At 45.7% G+C, this 14,390-nt stretch overlaps 1 protein-coding gene across 2 annotated transcripts in view; it reads left to right on the forward strand.

Annotated features, from left to right (window-relative positions):
- The first annotated feature begins 5,337 nt into the window (after positions 1 to 5,337).
- LOC102381097 (olfactory receptor 1019-like) overlaps positions 5,338 to 14,390 on the forward strand; it is a 10,007-nt gene continuing 954 nt past the window's right edge. The window contains exons 1-2 of one of the 2 annotated variants that reach the window (XM_006036063.2): positions 5,341 to 6,254; positions 8,196 to 8,220. In XM_006036063.2, coding sequence (XP_006036125.2) covers positions 5,341 to 6,254; positions 8,196 to 8,220 — 939 coding nt within the window. Of the gene's footprint in view, positions 6,261 to 8,195; positions 8,221 to 14,390 lie in introns of those variants that run through there. The other variant, XM_014525904.1, reaches the window with a different exon arrangement.

Raw genomic sequence — 14,390 nt, forward strand, 5'->3', positions numbered from 1 at the left:
TGGTAACCCTTGTGGGGGGGCTGTACCCTTTGTGTGGTGGCTGTAGCCCTGTTGGAGGGCCATAGCCCTTGTGTGGGGGGCTGAACCCTCTGTTAGGGAGCTGAACCTCTTGTGTGGGGGCCAAACCCCTGTTGGAGGGCTGTACCCCTTGTGTAAGGGGTGGGGGGGGCGTAGCCCTTGTATGGGGGCCATGCCCCCTGTGGGAGGGCAGCAAAATATATATTCATGAATTCATGAAACATGTATTTAGAGTTCACTTAATTATTATGATGAGACTAGCTTTAACACTGTAGATATATCGATTAAACATTGACCACTGACCGCTGTCTCTGTCTCACTCTCTCTCTCTCTCTCTTTATAGTGGTCTTTGTTTTACTTGTGGAGGAACATGGATTTGGGAGTATTTTACAGAGTGACTTTGGCATTTTTTTAATTTTTTTTATTTTTTTTATCAGGGATTTTTCAGTTTCCAATAGGGAACACCAGAATTCCTGCTAGGCAGGACCCTGCCTGCTCAGAGCTGGCACCTTGGACCCAGCTGGCTGTGGCTGACCTCCTGGCCAAATGAGGCCAGGAAGGCAGCATTTGACAGTTCAAAGCAGGCCACCACACCCAGAACATCTTCCAGTCAATAGCTGCCCAGATGAAAACCCCTGCCCTAATAGTTCCTATTCCCTTAACAGGTATTGCAAAGAAGTAGCCACATCAGAGTAATTATTCTTCTCAGATAATATTTGCGTATGTAATAAGCCTAGAGAAACTTCAGGAAGGAGATCCAAGGGGGAAGCAAGTGGTGATATACAATAGTTAATTTCCCTTCCCTACCTCCTATATTGTATCTTGCACAAGAATTGCAAAAGAGATTATGTTTTTCACTCATATGAATCTCAGTGTATTTCAGTTGCTATCTTTAGATCATGTTGTACACTGCTTACCAGAAATTCCCAGGTTTAAATCCCAAGGGGTAAGAAAAATTACTATAAAGCTTTAGGGATTGCGGAAGCAGGAGCATTAGCAAGGTCTAGGGTCAGGAAAGGTGCACCCCTTATCACAGAAGTACCTGAAATTTAGGGTTTTCACAAAAGCTAGATAAATTTTTATTTTCACATCTATACTGCTTCTCTGTTTTCTGTGCGGGAGGACTGGGTGAAGTGTATAGCAAACTGTGACCATATTTTATAGAGGTAGGTAAGTCCTTTATCCATGTTCCCAGTTTCAAATCCTATGGAAGGTAATATAACAAATTTCCATTGCCTTTTTAATTTGTTGGACAGGGTACTGTGTACATTTCCAGGATCAACCCTGATATCCTTACTCTGGCAATTGGGTCCAGGAGAAATTTTATCTGAGGAAAAACTATGGTTTTTGCAAACAATGCCTTTGCCAGGTGGAAACATTGTAGGGTTTTCACTCTGGCTGCGTACAGACATTTGGGGAGATTAGGGGGAGGTTAGATTGCATTAAAAATAGCCACCTGATTTAAGGTAAGTTGGGATGGAGAAGGTTGGGGGGCCATTCGGGGTGCAAGCAGGGTGGCAGGGGCTTGGGGGAGCAGGTGGGGTCTTCAGGGAGATCGGGGAAGGGGGCAGGCAGAGTCCATGGTGGGGATTGGGGTAATCAGGAAGGCAAACAGAGTCCATAGGGGGGATTGATGGAGTGGGGAAGAGGGCCAGCAGGTTCTGCAGGGTATTTTCTGGGGTGCAGAAGGCTTTGACAGCAGGATCAGGGGGGGCTTGTGAGGTCTGCAAGGGAGGTTGGGGGATGGCAAGGGCCTCTCTCTTCCCACCTCCTGGGATCAGGGGTTATTTTTAGCCCATTGACCCCTGCCACCACATACAAACAACCCCCACTCTGATAATTCATAAATAAATATAAATATAGTAGTTAAGTGAATTAGATAACTAGATTAATTTGATTTGATTTCAGCATTGCATTTTGGCAGTTTTTGTAGTTGTATTATTCTATTTATTTTGATAACTTCATGAGGCCATTTTCCAACTTTGTGAAAGTTAAGAAATATGAATATAGTACTACAAGAGAAAGCCTGTATTATAAACTTCATTTCCTTCCTATCAGTGGCAATCACATGCATTAAACCCTTTCACAAACGGATCAACCTCACTACCACACCTGGAAGTCTATTCCAGAACCTCCCTACTTGGATGGTGAGAAAATCTTTTTTCTAATTTCCATCTTAAATTTATCCATGGTTTGTTTATACTAATTTGTTCTTGTGCCAATGTTGAACTTTAGCTTAAATAATTCCCCCTACTTTGCACATATTTCAATGATGTATCATAAAGCGCAATTATATGGCTCTCCATCTTCATTTTATTAGTCTAAAAAAGCAAAGCTCTTTCATTTTACTCTCATTTCCCTGTTTATTTTAGTAATTGCTGTGAATTCATTGTAATTTCAGTCTTCCTTGAACATGGCTGAATTGTACATATTACTCTAGAAGAGGTTCTACTTTTAGATTGTATTATTACTCTAATACTTTCCCACCTTTGCTGGAAATAATGTAGCTCTCATGTCATGGGTTTATATCTGTCTTCATTGTGGCTGCATTATGGCTCATCCTGTGATTGACCAAAGTGCTCACCTGTTGTTTCCAAATTAGGAGCCCCTGGTTTATAGTGAGATTCTTATCAGTAGTCTTTATGTGGGTGATCTTGACCTTTGTTCCTTTTCATCCCAATTCTATTATTCCATTCAAGGTCATCTTAATCTTACCATTCTTGTATAATGTTATAAACCTTGTCTAAACTGATGATGCCTCTCAAGTTTCTGTTATCTGAAGAGTTTAATAAAATATTTGTATCTTTGAAGCCAAGGTTATTAATGAAGATAATCCTCAAAGAGTCTCTATTCTTTCAATTAGGTTGTCAAAGCTTAGGAATGGTCTCTTTAAATGTATACAAATTACTTCACTGACCTCTTTGAAATCTCCTAAGTCTCATGTTTTCCATGTTGCTTACCAAACACTTGGCAGTTCCTGTCCAGTGAATGCACTAACATCACTGCTGAAAGCTGTTTCACTGCTCACCTTGTTCTTCCCACATGTAACTCATTTACACAAATACAGTTGCTGTTGTTGTTGTTATTGGCATTATTGTTATATGTGCGTGCTGTTCAAGAAATATGGATGGCAAGTAGGAAAGAAGTATTGCCCCCATAAATGAGAAAAAGTAGAAAATAAAAGCTTAACCTTGTATTTTTTTCTACTGTTATTGCCCATGAAGTATTTACTAAAAGACCAATGGTGGTTCCAAATAAAAGGGAGAGTGTTTCATTGTGTTTCTATATTCTCCATTGGACAAATAATTTCATGTACAAATAGAGATGGGTGAATGACTGCCCAACCTGCAGTAGTGCAGATACAGAGTTGAGGGTTAAAGTAGATCACAGGCTGGATATAAATCAAAAGTGTGCTTTTGCTGAAAGAAAAGGTAACAGCATACTGGGTTATATAAACAGGAATGTCACTTGCAAATACAGGAAAATCGTTTTTCCATTCTAGTCAGCACTGGTGAGGCCTCATCTGGAGAACCATATCCAGTTTGAGGTACCACACTTCAAGAAGGATGTGGGCAGTTTGGAAAGAGTCCAGTGCAAAGCAACAACAATGATTAGGTGCCTGGGGGAGGCAAGTCTTAGGCGAAAAGGCTGAAACGGTTATTTAGTCTGGAGAAGACTGGGAGAGTGATTTGATAGGAGTCTTCAAAAGTTATTACAAAGAGGATGGAGATGGGATTTTCTTTGTGGCTGTAGGAGACAGGACGAGGAGCAATGGCCTCAATTTTCAGCAGGGAAAATTTAGGTTGGAGAATGGGAAGAACCTTCTGACTATGAGGTTGGTCAAGCACTGAAACCAGCCACCTAAAGAAATTGTGGTATCTTCATCCTTGGAAATTTTCAAGGGCAGGTTAGGCAAATGAGTGGCTGAGCTGTTTAATCAGGGATGATCCTGTCTTGAGCAATGGGCTGGCTACATGACTTCGTGATGTTCCTTTCAACCCTACTTTCTTATAATTCTATGAGAATATTCTATGGAAAATTCAAGAGAGATTTGAGAAATACAATGATTTATAGAAGTAATTGAAGTAAATCTCTAACATGAAAATATAGCTAAAATAAGAAATATTTGTGTCAGGTTGGAATTTCATAGTGGGGATAGCACAGTATCTCTCCATACATTGAAATTTGGGTCATCTTTTCAGGCCGGTTGCTTCAACAAGCAACATTGGTAGGCACATCTAAAATACTGAGGAAGATAATCACACTGTAAGCTTGCTAAAGCCTTGATTTAAAGTAGACCTATATTAACAGTTGTGCCCCTTGCTCCTCCCCTCCAACAAGATTTTATGGGTTGGAGAGAAAGATAACAACAACACTACTACCATACTACTACAACGTACATTGGTAGGATTATCCAAAACTGCTTGGTACTGACTTATCTCTGCTCCCACATAAATTAAGGGCATTGAGTTCATTTTGGGTACATCTAACCCACTGCTAAACGCTTTTTAAAATCCCTTCCAGTAATAATTTATATTGCACCATTTGCAAATGTTGGTCAAAACCAGATGGTTTTGTATGGAGCAACAAAAGAAAAAGACAATATTATGTATACTCTAAAACAGGAAATGTTTAATTTCTGTGTAGTTATGATTATGAGGATTACAACTAAAGGATTGCAATAAAAAATAACAAGTAAACTCATGGTTTCATTAAAATCAAGGTAGGGATCAGGCCCTTACCTGAAAAGACTGAAGACCTGAAAAGATTGCAGCCCACTTGCATGAGAGAACCAAAGGCTGTGAAGGCATAAAAAAAGACAGGAAGAGAGTGGGGGGCGGGGTCTGGTTACAGCCCAGACTCTCTAAAGTCTGGTGGTAGCTGCTACTGCCATAGCGTTTTTTGTGACAGTGAGGGCTCAGGCTCCTGCTTCTTGGGGCAAGTCTTGTTGCACAACAGCTGTAGTAGCCACAGCATGGTCTCCCCATGCACTATCAGTCTGTTGCCCACTCTAAATCAACTTTCAGGGATGATGCCCATTTGCCTCCACCCACTCTGATAAACTATAGGCCCTTGGTCATAGAAGGTTAATGATTGGGAGTAGTTAAACCCACTGAAGGCTGGTGTTTCATCTCCAAGGCCACACTGATTCTCTCTAAACTTCAGCCATGTTTCCATATTGAAGTATTTGTAATTTACAAGTGCTTTTCGGTTTGATTATGAACTCTCTTCTTCCACTTACAGGAGAGCATCCTCACCATGCATTTCTGAGGTTCACCACCCATATCAACCCATCAGCAGATGAAGCACCTCACTCTAGAAATGGCCAGGGTAAATGGCACCATGATAAGTGAATTCATTCTTCTGGGGCTTACAGATGATCAGCAGTTGGAAGTCATCTTATTTGTAGTGTTTCTGATCATCTACGGTATTTCTCTGTTAGGTAACCTTGGGATGATCATGTTAATATTGAGTGACCACCATCTTCACACACCCATGTACTTCTTCCTTGGCAACTTTTCTTTTGTAGATGCCTGCTACTCCTCAGCTGTGGCCCCCAAGATGCTGCTGGACTTCCTAGCAAAGAGGAAAGCCATTTCGTACAATGGGTGCATTCTTCAGTTCTATGTGTTCTGTTCTTTTGCAGACACAGAATCCTTGCTGTTGGCTGCAATGGCATATGACCGTTATGTGGCTATCTGCAACCCACTCATGTATAATGCTACAATGTCTAGGTCTCTCTGCATCTGTCTGGTCTCTGGATCCTACCTTGGGGGTATTGTAAGCTCTCTCATACATACGTGTTCTGCCCTAAGGCTGTCTTTCTGCAAGAATAATGCCATCAACCATTTCTTCTGTGATCTCACTGCACTACTTGCACTCTCCTGCTCAGATACCTCCCTCAATGAGATGCTGCTATTTACTTTTGGCAGCTTAGTTGAAGCAAGTAGCATTATCACAATCCTTGCCTCCTACACATTCATAATTGTAGCTATACTGGGGATCTGCTCCACTGAAGGCAGGCTCAAAGCTTTTGCCACATGTGCCTCCCACCTGATTGCTGTCACTATGTTCCATGGGACGCTTCTCTTCATGTACTTTCGACCCTCTTCCAGTTATTCTATGGACACAGACAAAAAGGCCTCACTGTTCTACACAGTGGTGATCCCTATGCTCAACCCCCTCATCTACAGCCTGAGGAACAAGGATGTGAAGGATGCTTTCAGAAGACTGATTGAGAGGAAGGCTATTTCTCCGTGAATCTCTTTATTGGTAGTGTTTCTGAACAATGGGTTGTGGGTGTGCATACAAAAAATATAGTATGTTCATGGCAGGAGCCAAAACTATAGATAAATGCCCACTTAAGATAACATATATTCTTTCTTAATCATCTAAGCTTCCTAATTTGGTCATCCATTTGGTTGTCAGTGTAAAAAATGCCACTTATGCACAAATCATCATTGTATTCCTGTACCCATAGCTCTACCCACGTGAATAAATTTATATGCACCCATACTGGGCATATAAACTGGCAACAAAAAGAGAGAAACTATTCATTCTTTTCCTATCTCAAGGAACTCACCTAGGAAGCTGGAGTCTCTGCTTGCTATCCATGCAACAGGGGCAGTTCGCATTAATTGTGCTGCAGTTTGTTGCTCCCAGGCATGCCATTTGAACATGCGCCCAGGGCCACAGCATGTTGAGCCTGGTCAGAGCAGCTCCGGCTGGCAGAGAGCCCAGAGAGGGGGTCAGACTGCTAGCCTGGGGCTGCTTCCCCCAGATGAACATACTGTGGAGGAGCTGGCTGGGGCACAAAAATGTTCTTGTATGCGGCTAACCAGCAGGATCCCCCACAATGAAATACCCTTGTGCCCCAGCCAGCCATGTCAGTATCTACACATGTGCTACTGTGGAGTAATAAAAAATGCAGCAGGATTGTATTTGTATATACAAATACACTTATAGACATGTTTTTGCTGGCCTAGTCTTCTAATTCAGGGATGGGCAAAGTACAGCCTGAATCCAGCTTGCCAGGCAATTTCATCCAGGCCGTGGGCACCCACCAATTATTTGTATCCTGCCCAGCCTCCACATCTCACTCCCACCCTTGTGTGCAGGACAGTGCCAGCCTGGACAGCATGCACAGCTTCTGGGTGGGGCTGCTGCTGCTACTGCTGCAGCCTGCTAAACTTCCCTGGCTTCCAGTGGCTCCTCTTCCTGTCCCTGCTGTAGTGTTTGAGGGCCATCCTTCTGTCCCTGGGCAGCAGGTAGGGAAGGAACAGCAGGCAGGGGAGTGGAAACTGCAGCTGAGCTGGAGCACGGGCTTGGGGATGGTGGGAGCATGGAAGCCAGCGCCTGCGCACAGAAAGGCGACGGAAGCAGAGATCATGGGTGGGCAGAGTGTGAGTGTGAGTGTGTGGTGTGTGAGGGATTGGGGGGTGGGGAACCCCACACACTCCCTACCATGGTGCACAGAGCCTTTCATTGGCAGCAGCAGCAGCAGCAGCAGGTGGTAGACACTTGGGGCTCTCATGGCCCACACAGACAATGCAGCTCAGAGTTGTACAGTTCCAGCCAGTTCTGGGAGCTGCATGTGGCAGCAAGGAGTGGAACCAGGCCAGTCCATCTCTATTGTGTGGGGCTCTCTGTGGCACATACACAGCTCCCAGTACTTGTGCGCCACTGAGCAAAGCCCCATGGGATAGAGCCGGCTACCTTCCCTGCTCCCTTATGTCACATGCAGCTGCTGAGACTCTGTTCTGTTCATCTATCCTGAAGCTATTACAGAATTTTCATGAAAATTTTTAAAAGATGACTAAAATAAAATAGTGAAAATGACCAAAAAATGCAGAGGTCTGTCCCCTTACCTGGGTGATAGGAAAATTGGGTTCTAATACCTGTAGGTGTGAACTATTTTAGAAAATGGGAGCAGTTTCAATAAGAGACAGAGAGGCCATCAGTTCAGAATACACTATACCTCCCTACTTTCCTGAAAGTCCAAAGACTTTGTAAAAATCCTTGCTGTCACTCAGGCAGCAAATTTGGACCTAAATTTTCCAAATTCAAGATGTGTCTTACCTACACTGAACTATTAAATTAAGGGGACATACTGCATCTTCCTTCCTGGTTCTGGTAATTTAGACCTTTTCTTTTTTCAAAAATGCCAAAAATTAAAAAAATCTAAACATTTTTCCAGGTTGAATTAAGCATTTTATTCAACATTAAATTGCTTTGATGTCTTCAAAATTCAAAAATTATTTAATTTCAGAGAGACCAGAGCAGATTTTTTTTTTTTTAATTTGGGTACCCAGTTGAGAAATCATTTATTCAGAGGGCCCTGCTCCTTATCTGCTTAGATTTCTCATAGAGCACTAATATATATGCAGCAAGTGGTACATATACATATACATATATTTGTGTCTGTGTGTGTGTGTGTATGTATGTGTGTATGGGGTTGTCTGTATGAGAAAGAGGGCACATCTACACGTGTGCTTTACTGCACAGTAGACTAATTTAGTGTGCAGTAAAGCATCATCCTCTACACATGCACAGCAATTAGGATGCAGTAGATTAATATAATGCACTGTCAGATAGTCCCATCAGATGCAAGTACTATCTGATGGCTAGTTACATTAGTGCACTTAAACACACATGTAAATAGTAACAGAGGCACAAATTATGCCCGGTCCACTGCTCCAGCATGGGGCCAGACTACTGGCTGCTGCCAAACCATGTGGCTTGGAGCTTCTGGAGCCACTTGGTACAGGCAGCTCCTCAGTTGCCCAGTGATACCACCTGGAGCCCAAGTCTTACCCTGAGCCCCGCAAGGCTGCTGCAAGCCAGAGCCTGCCCCCTGGGCACCATGCCACACAACAACAGGCATCTTCAATCCACGTTGCTACCCAGAGCTCAGGCCTAGCCCCCACAGACCCCAGCCATCTCAAGCCTACTCCCTGGGCATTGTGCCTCACCACAGCAGGGATCTGTTACCCACACTGCCACCCAGAACCCAGGCCTGACCCTCCAAGACACCTGCCAGCTGCTGCCATGTCAGGCTTCACACCCACTGACACACAAGGCCAGGGGCCCAACTGGACCCATGAAGATACCACACATCTTGTTGTCATCTGGGTGGAAGTTGAGGTCCAGCAGCAGTTTAGCCAGGGGACAAGGGTCAATACCCACATTTATGCATCCATGGCCTGGTGGATGCAGAAGCATGAACACCAGTGGTCTGGGCAGCAGTGCCAGATCAAAGCCAAGGCCTGGGAGATGCAGTGGATCCATGCCCAGGACTACAACAGGTGATCCAGGGTTGCTTACAGATTCTTGCCCTTCATACAGGAGCTGAGCTACATTCTGGCCTCCATGGACCCTGGTGAGGCCCAGCACATGTTCTGCAACATGGATGGGTTGTTGGAGCCAAAGCCAGGTGCCGCAGACCAGGAGGACTCTCTTTTGGAGGGCCTCTTGAGGCTTACATACCAGGTCCTGGCATGCTCTCTGCTCTTGACCTCACTTGACTGCTTGGGAAGCCTAGGCCACCAACTGCCCCAGCTACTCTGGCAGTGGCCGTCTGCTGACAAGGACATGGCAGGGATGGATCATGCACATGCGTGCTCCTGCTAGTCACTGGAGGGGGCCACTGCCAGCACAGCCAGGCACTGCACCTTGGTTCCCTGGGATGTGTTGTCCAGCTGGATCTCCTCTCTGCATCCAGTGACAGCCTCAAACTGATGAAAGCGCCTTCCACATCCACCCAGTAAACCCCACATAGGGAGGGCCAAGAGGAAGGGGGCAGCACATCCACCCATGCCTGCACCATATCACCCATCCATGCCTGGGCTGCATGCCTGGAGGGGTGGGAAGCCCTCCCTTCCCTTCCCTTTCTCTTCCCTTCCTTCCCTGCTGAGCTCCCCTCCCCCAACCACTGGGGTCCCTAACCCTCAACATGCAGGCAGGTGGGAGTCAGTTCAGGACTTTATTTAGTGCTCCCCATGCTCCCAGCTAGGAACCCAGAGGCCCATCACACGTTGATAAATTTGTTGATGGCACTGGCAATCTCCTCCTCAGCCACTGGAGTCAGGCACTCATAATGTAGTTAAGGTTGTACTGCATAGTTTGTGGAATCATGGGCTTTCCTGGGCACCCTCAAAGCTGACGACCCCATGTCAGGTTTTCAGCTGTGCCTGGGGAATCATTGTGATCATCATCAGCAACAGGGCATAGTGGTTTGGGCAGCCCTCAGAGCACTCAAACAATTCATCATGGAGCTCCTGGGTGATTCTTACCAGGGGTACACTTGGGGAGCAGCCCCTGTGCAGTGGGAGCCCTGGCCCAGGGTGCCTTTCTGGAGATAGCCACTGGCAGGGAGGGGAGGATGTCCACATCCCAGCTGGGTGGGAGCCTCTCATGCTGAGAACCTGTGCGCCATGACTCTGGTGGCATGGGAGTGAAGTGCCTGGCTTTAAGGGAGGAGAAGAGGGGGAGTTGCTCCAGAGCCTCCACAGCAGCTGCTGGCAAGGGCCATCCATGTCCTGGCCTGGATAGGTACAGGAAAGGCAGGGTGCCTGTAGGAAGTGGCAAGTGACCTGTCTGCCTCCTCTGTGGAAGCAGGAAGAGAAGTTTTGTCCAGAAGTTGCCTGTGGAAGATCCCATTTAGACAACTTACCATGATCCCTGGACACCTATGCATGCACAACCCTCGAAATTAGGGCAGGTGCCACACAACCCCTTTGTACAGCGCATCTTACCTCTGAAATTTTGCAAACTATCACAATGAGCCTCTCTATCCTTGCTCTGCAGAACCAGCTGCTGCAAACAGCAGAGAACCACTTGCCATCAGTAGAGATGGGGGTCCCAAGGCTGCTGCCACCCTCAGCAGTTCTGCTCCACATGCATCAGCTCCATCAACACTGGAGCCAGGACTGGATGCCTCTTCTGGAGTGGCTGGTCACCATTTCCAAGGAGTGGCTCAGGGGGAGTGGTACCTGGAGCCTCAAGGTTTGCAAGATGGACTGGTTGTACCTCACACTCCTGCAGAGGCAGGTCATCCTCCAAGAGGGCAGCTGGAGGCCCAGGAGCATCAGCACTGGGTGGTGGAAGTCATTGAGGATAACTAATGCATCCTGGACATGGTACTGGCCCTGACAGTCTCTTTTGTGCTGCCCAGCACCCACACCTTGGCCCTGGCCATGGCTGGCCCTTGCAGCCACCGGTGGGCCTGTGTCAAGCCCTGCAGTGGGTGGAGAGGAGTTGCAGCACCACCTGAAGTGACCAGAGCCCCAGCCCCTTGGTGGCCAGGTCCCTGATTTTACCCACCGCTTACCCCACCTCCATGCAGCCCCTGAGTGGGAGCAGGCTGCAGCAGGGCTAATACCATACACGGGCTCTTCTGGGTCCCATGAAGAAGGAGTGGGGGTGTGCTGAGCAGGCTGGGCAGTTTCTGCCCTCACCCTGTGGCCAGCCCGCTGGGTTCACCTTGGTGTCCAAACCTGAGGTGGTGGTGACAAAAGCTGGTGTGTAGGGAACCTCCCTCCAGGCTCTGCACCATAGGTGCCCACACTCCCAACCCCCAACATTCTGAAAAATACACTTATAAATAGTTACATGGGGAAGAGGGTGCTTTATTGGTGGTGTGCAAGAAGAGCCCTGGCCTAAAGTGCTCCACCCAGTTCCAATTTGCTCCCAAAGCTGAGCTCTTCATTGAGTTCTTTGCATCTTAATTCCTAGACATAACCAAAGAAGAATCTCCCAATTGGATCATAGATAGATACAGGAGGGACACCAGCCCACCATCTGTTAGCACAGACATAATGAAGGGGCACTTGTAGGTACTGGATGTGTTCAAATCAGCAGGCCCAGATAACCTTCATTCAAGGGTGCTGAAGGAGCTGGTCAATGTCATAGCAGAGTCGCTGACATGGCTGTTCAAGCACTCATGGTGCTCCGGTCAGGTCCTAGTGGACTGGAAAAGGGCCAATGTCTATTTTCAAGGAGGGGAGGAGGGAGGAACTGAGAAACTATAGGCCAGTTAGTCTCACCTTTATCCTTGGGAAAACTCCAGAAAAAAATCATTAAGCATCACATTTGTGGGAGCCCAGCAGGGGAAATAATGCTGAAAGGAAATCAGCACAGATTCATTGCAGGTAGATCCTTCCTGACTAACCTTGTTTGTTTTTATGACCAGGTCACAAAATGCTTAGAGGTAGGAGTCGAGGTAGATGTCATCTACCTAAACTTTAAGAAGGTCTTCGATATGGTATCTCATTCTGTTCTCATTAATAAACTGACAGGCTGTGATGTAGATGATTACACAGTCTGGTGGGTGGCAAATTGGCTTAGGGGTTGCACCCAGAGAATGGTGGTGGATGGGTCGATATTGACCTGAAGAGATGTGGGCAGTGGAGTCTCGCAATGCATGGTAGATGAAACCAAAGATATGTGGTTGTGGGCTGAATTTCTCATGAAATAGCTATTTATTGCTCTTATGAGAATGGATTCTGAAATATACCTTCCCAGAAGATTCAATTTAAATAGGTTTTAGATTCTCACAGTTAGGTCTCATCATGGGAAATTCTGATGATTTGTAGTTGATGCAGTTAGTTCCATTTAGAAAAGTGGGATTCCACTGGGTTTGTGTATCAGAAATTTCATATTTTTTTTTTCAAAATAAATTCAGCTTCTATTTGAAGTGATGTAACATCATTATTTTTACCAGCTGAGAACTACAGGACACCCAAGTTTCTGAAACTGCTGGGAGATGCTCTCTAGCTTTTAAAACTAGGGAGTGGCAATCCATTACAGGTCAAACTGGATTCCAGATGTCCTAGTCCTAATTCTCTGATTAAAATTTATGTTCTATGTGAGCTTCATGGTACATTTTCATTTGAGGGCCACTTATCTGTTGCGTTGACATGGCACAACTTTGTGCATAAATGAAAACCTGGATGGCTTGAAAATCTGCATTTGCACTTAAAACACAATGCACTTTGCTTCTCTTTCCTTTGCAAATTTACTCACTTTCAATATGGTAAAATAGAGAAGTTACACTAAGTGAAGCTTAAAAGAATTCACACGTTTTAGTTATAAACAGATATGCATTTAACAGAACCTCACAAAGTACATATAACTAAATATTCACAAAAAGACAATGACAAATTGTAGCTAATACAACCGATAGGACTTTCCAGACAGAGGAGAATAGTTTGCAGTCTAAAATGGAAACTATTGAAGGGTTTAAGGGACAGAACCATGAACCATGAGCAGTAGCTAAACCGTCTGGTCCCAGTTTACTTGAGGTTACTTTCTGTTCTCTTCCTAAGTGCCCACATTTGATCATCTACATGACACTGTTGGTAAGCTCAATGTTAAAATTTGGTCACCAATTCAATCTGGCAGACATGCGGCCTGATTTGGTGCCTGAATCACTGAATCCAAATCAAATCAGGAGACCCTTTAATTTCTCTGAATTGAATTGGAATCCTCCTAATTGATTTGGAGAGATATGGGAAGATTCAGCAATTCGGACATAGACACAGCTTTAAATGTTTTTTCTACATACCTCAAGGTACCAGGCAGCTCATGAATGCTGTGATGCTGGGGTGGATGGAGTGCCCCACAGGAGTGTGAGGGGTAGGGGGGTTCCCAGCACACTTGGCAGCAGACCTGGAAGTGGACCAGAAGCACTGATCCACTTCTGGGTCTGCCAGAGAGCATGCAGGGGGGCTCCCCCACTTCTCCCTGGCTTGGCAACTGGTGCTTCCTGGGTCTGGGGGGCACCTGGGGTCCCCCTGAGGCCAATTGCCAAGCCGTGAGGGCATGGGGGGGGTGGTCCCCAGTGCACTCCCCAGTGGACCCAGAAGTGGACCGGAAGTACTTCTGGTCCACTTCCCAGTCTGCTGCCAAGCGCGCTGGGGGGAACCCCCTCCTTGGGTCTTGTGGGGCGCTCCACCCACCCCTGCATTGCAGCATTCACAAGCCACCTAGTTCCTTGAAGTATGTAGAAAAAACATTTAAAGCTGTATCTACAGCTGAATCACTGATTCTCTGAATCAGCATTGAATCTTCAGGTTCGGATTCAGCCGAATTGAATTGGGGATAGTGATCCAAATCAACAAAAATTGAATTGAATATGGCCTGTTTCTCACACCCCTATGAAATACTACTTGTGCACAGGTTGATATTCTAATCCTGAGGAGACAGACCTCCATTTTTGGATGGCTATGTGCAATCATAGTCACAGTGACTGGGAGTGTGAAGAAGTAGCCAAGGTCCATATTTTTGCCCCTTGTGGGAATGCAGCAAACATAGATGCCCAGAAATTAAGTCAGCTAAAATGTGTCTCTACCACATATAGATTCATGATTAGG

Source organism: Alligator sinensis, unplaced genomic scaffold, assembly GCF_000455745.1.
Source record: "Alligator sinensis unplaced genomic scaffold, ASM45574v1 scaffold287_1, whole genome shotgun sequence".
Classification (NCBI taxonomy): domain Eukaryota; kingdom Metazoa; phylum Chordata; order Crocodylia; family Alligatoridae; genus Alligator; species Alligator sinensis.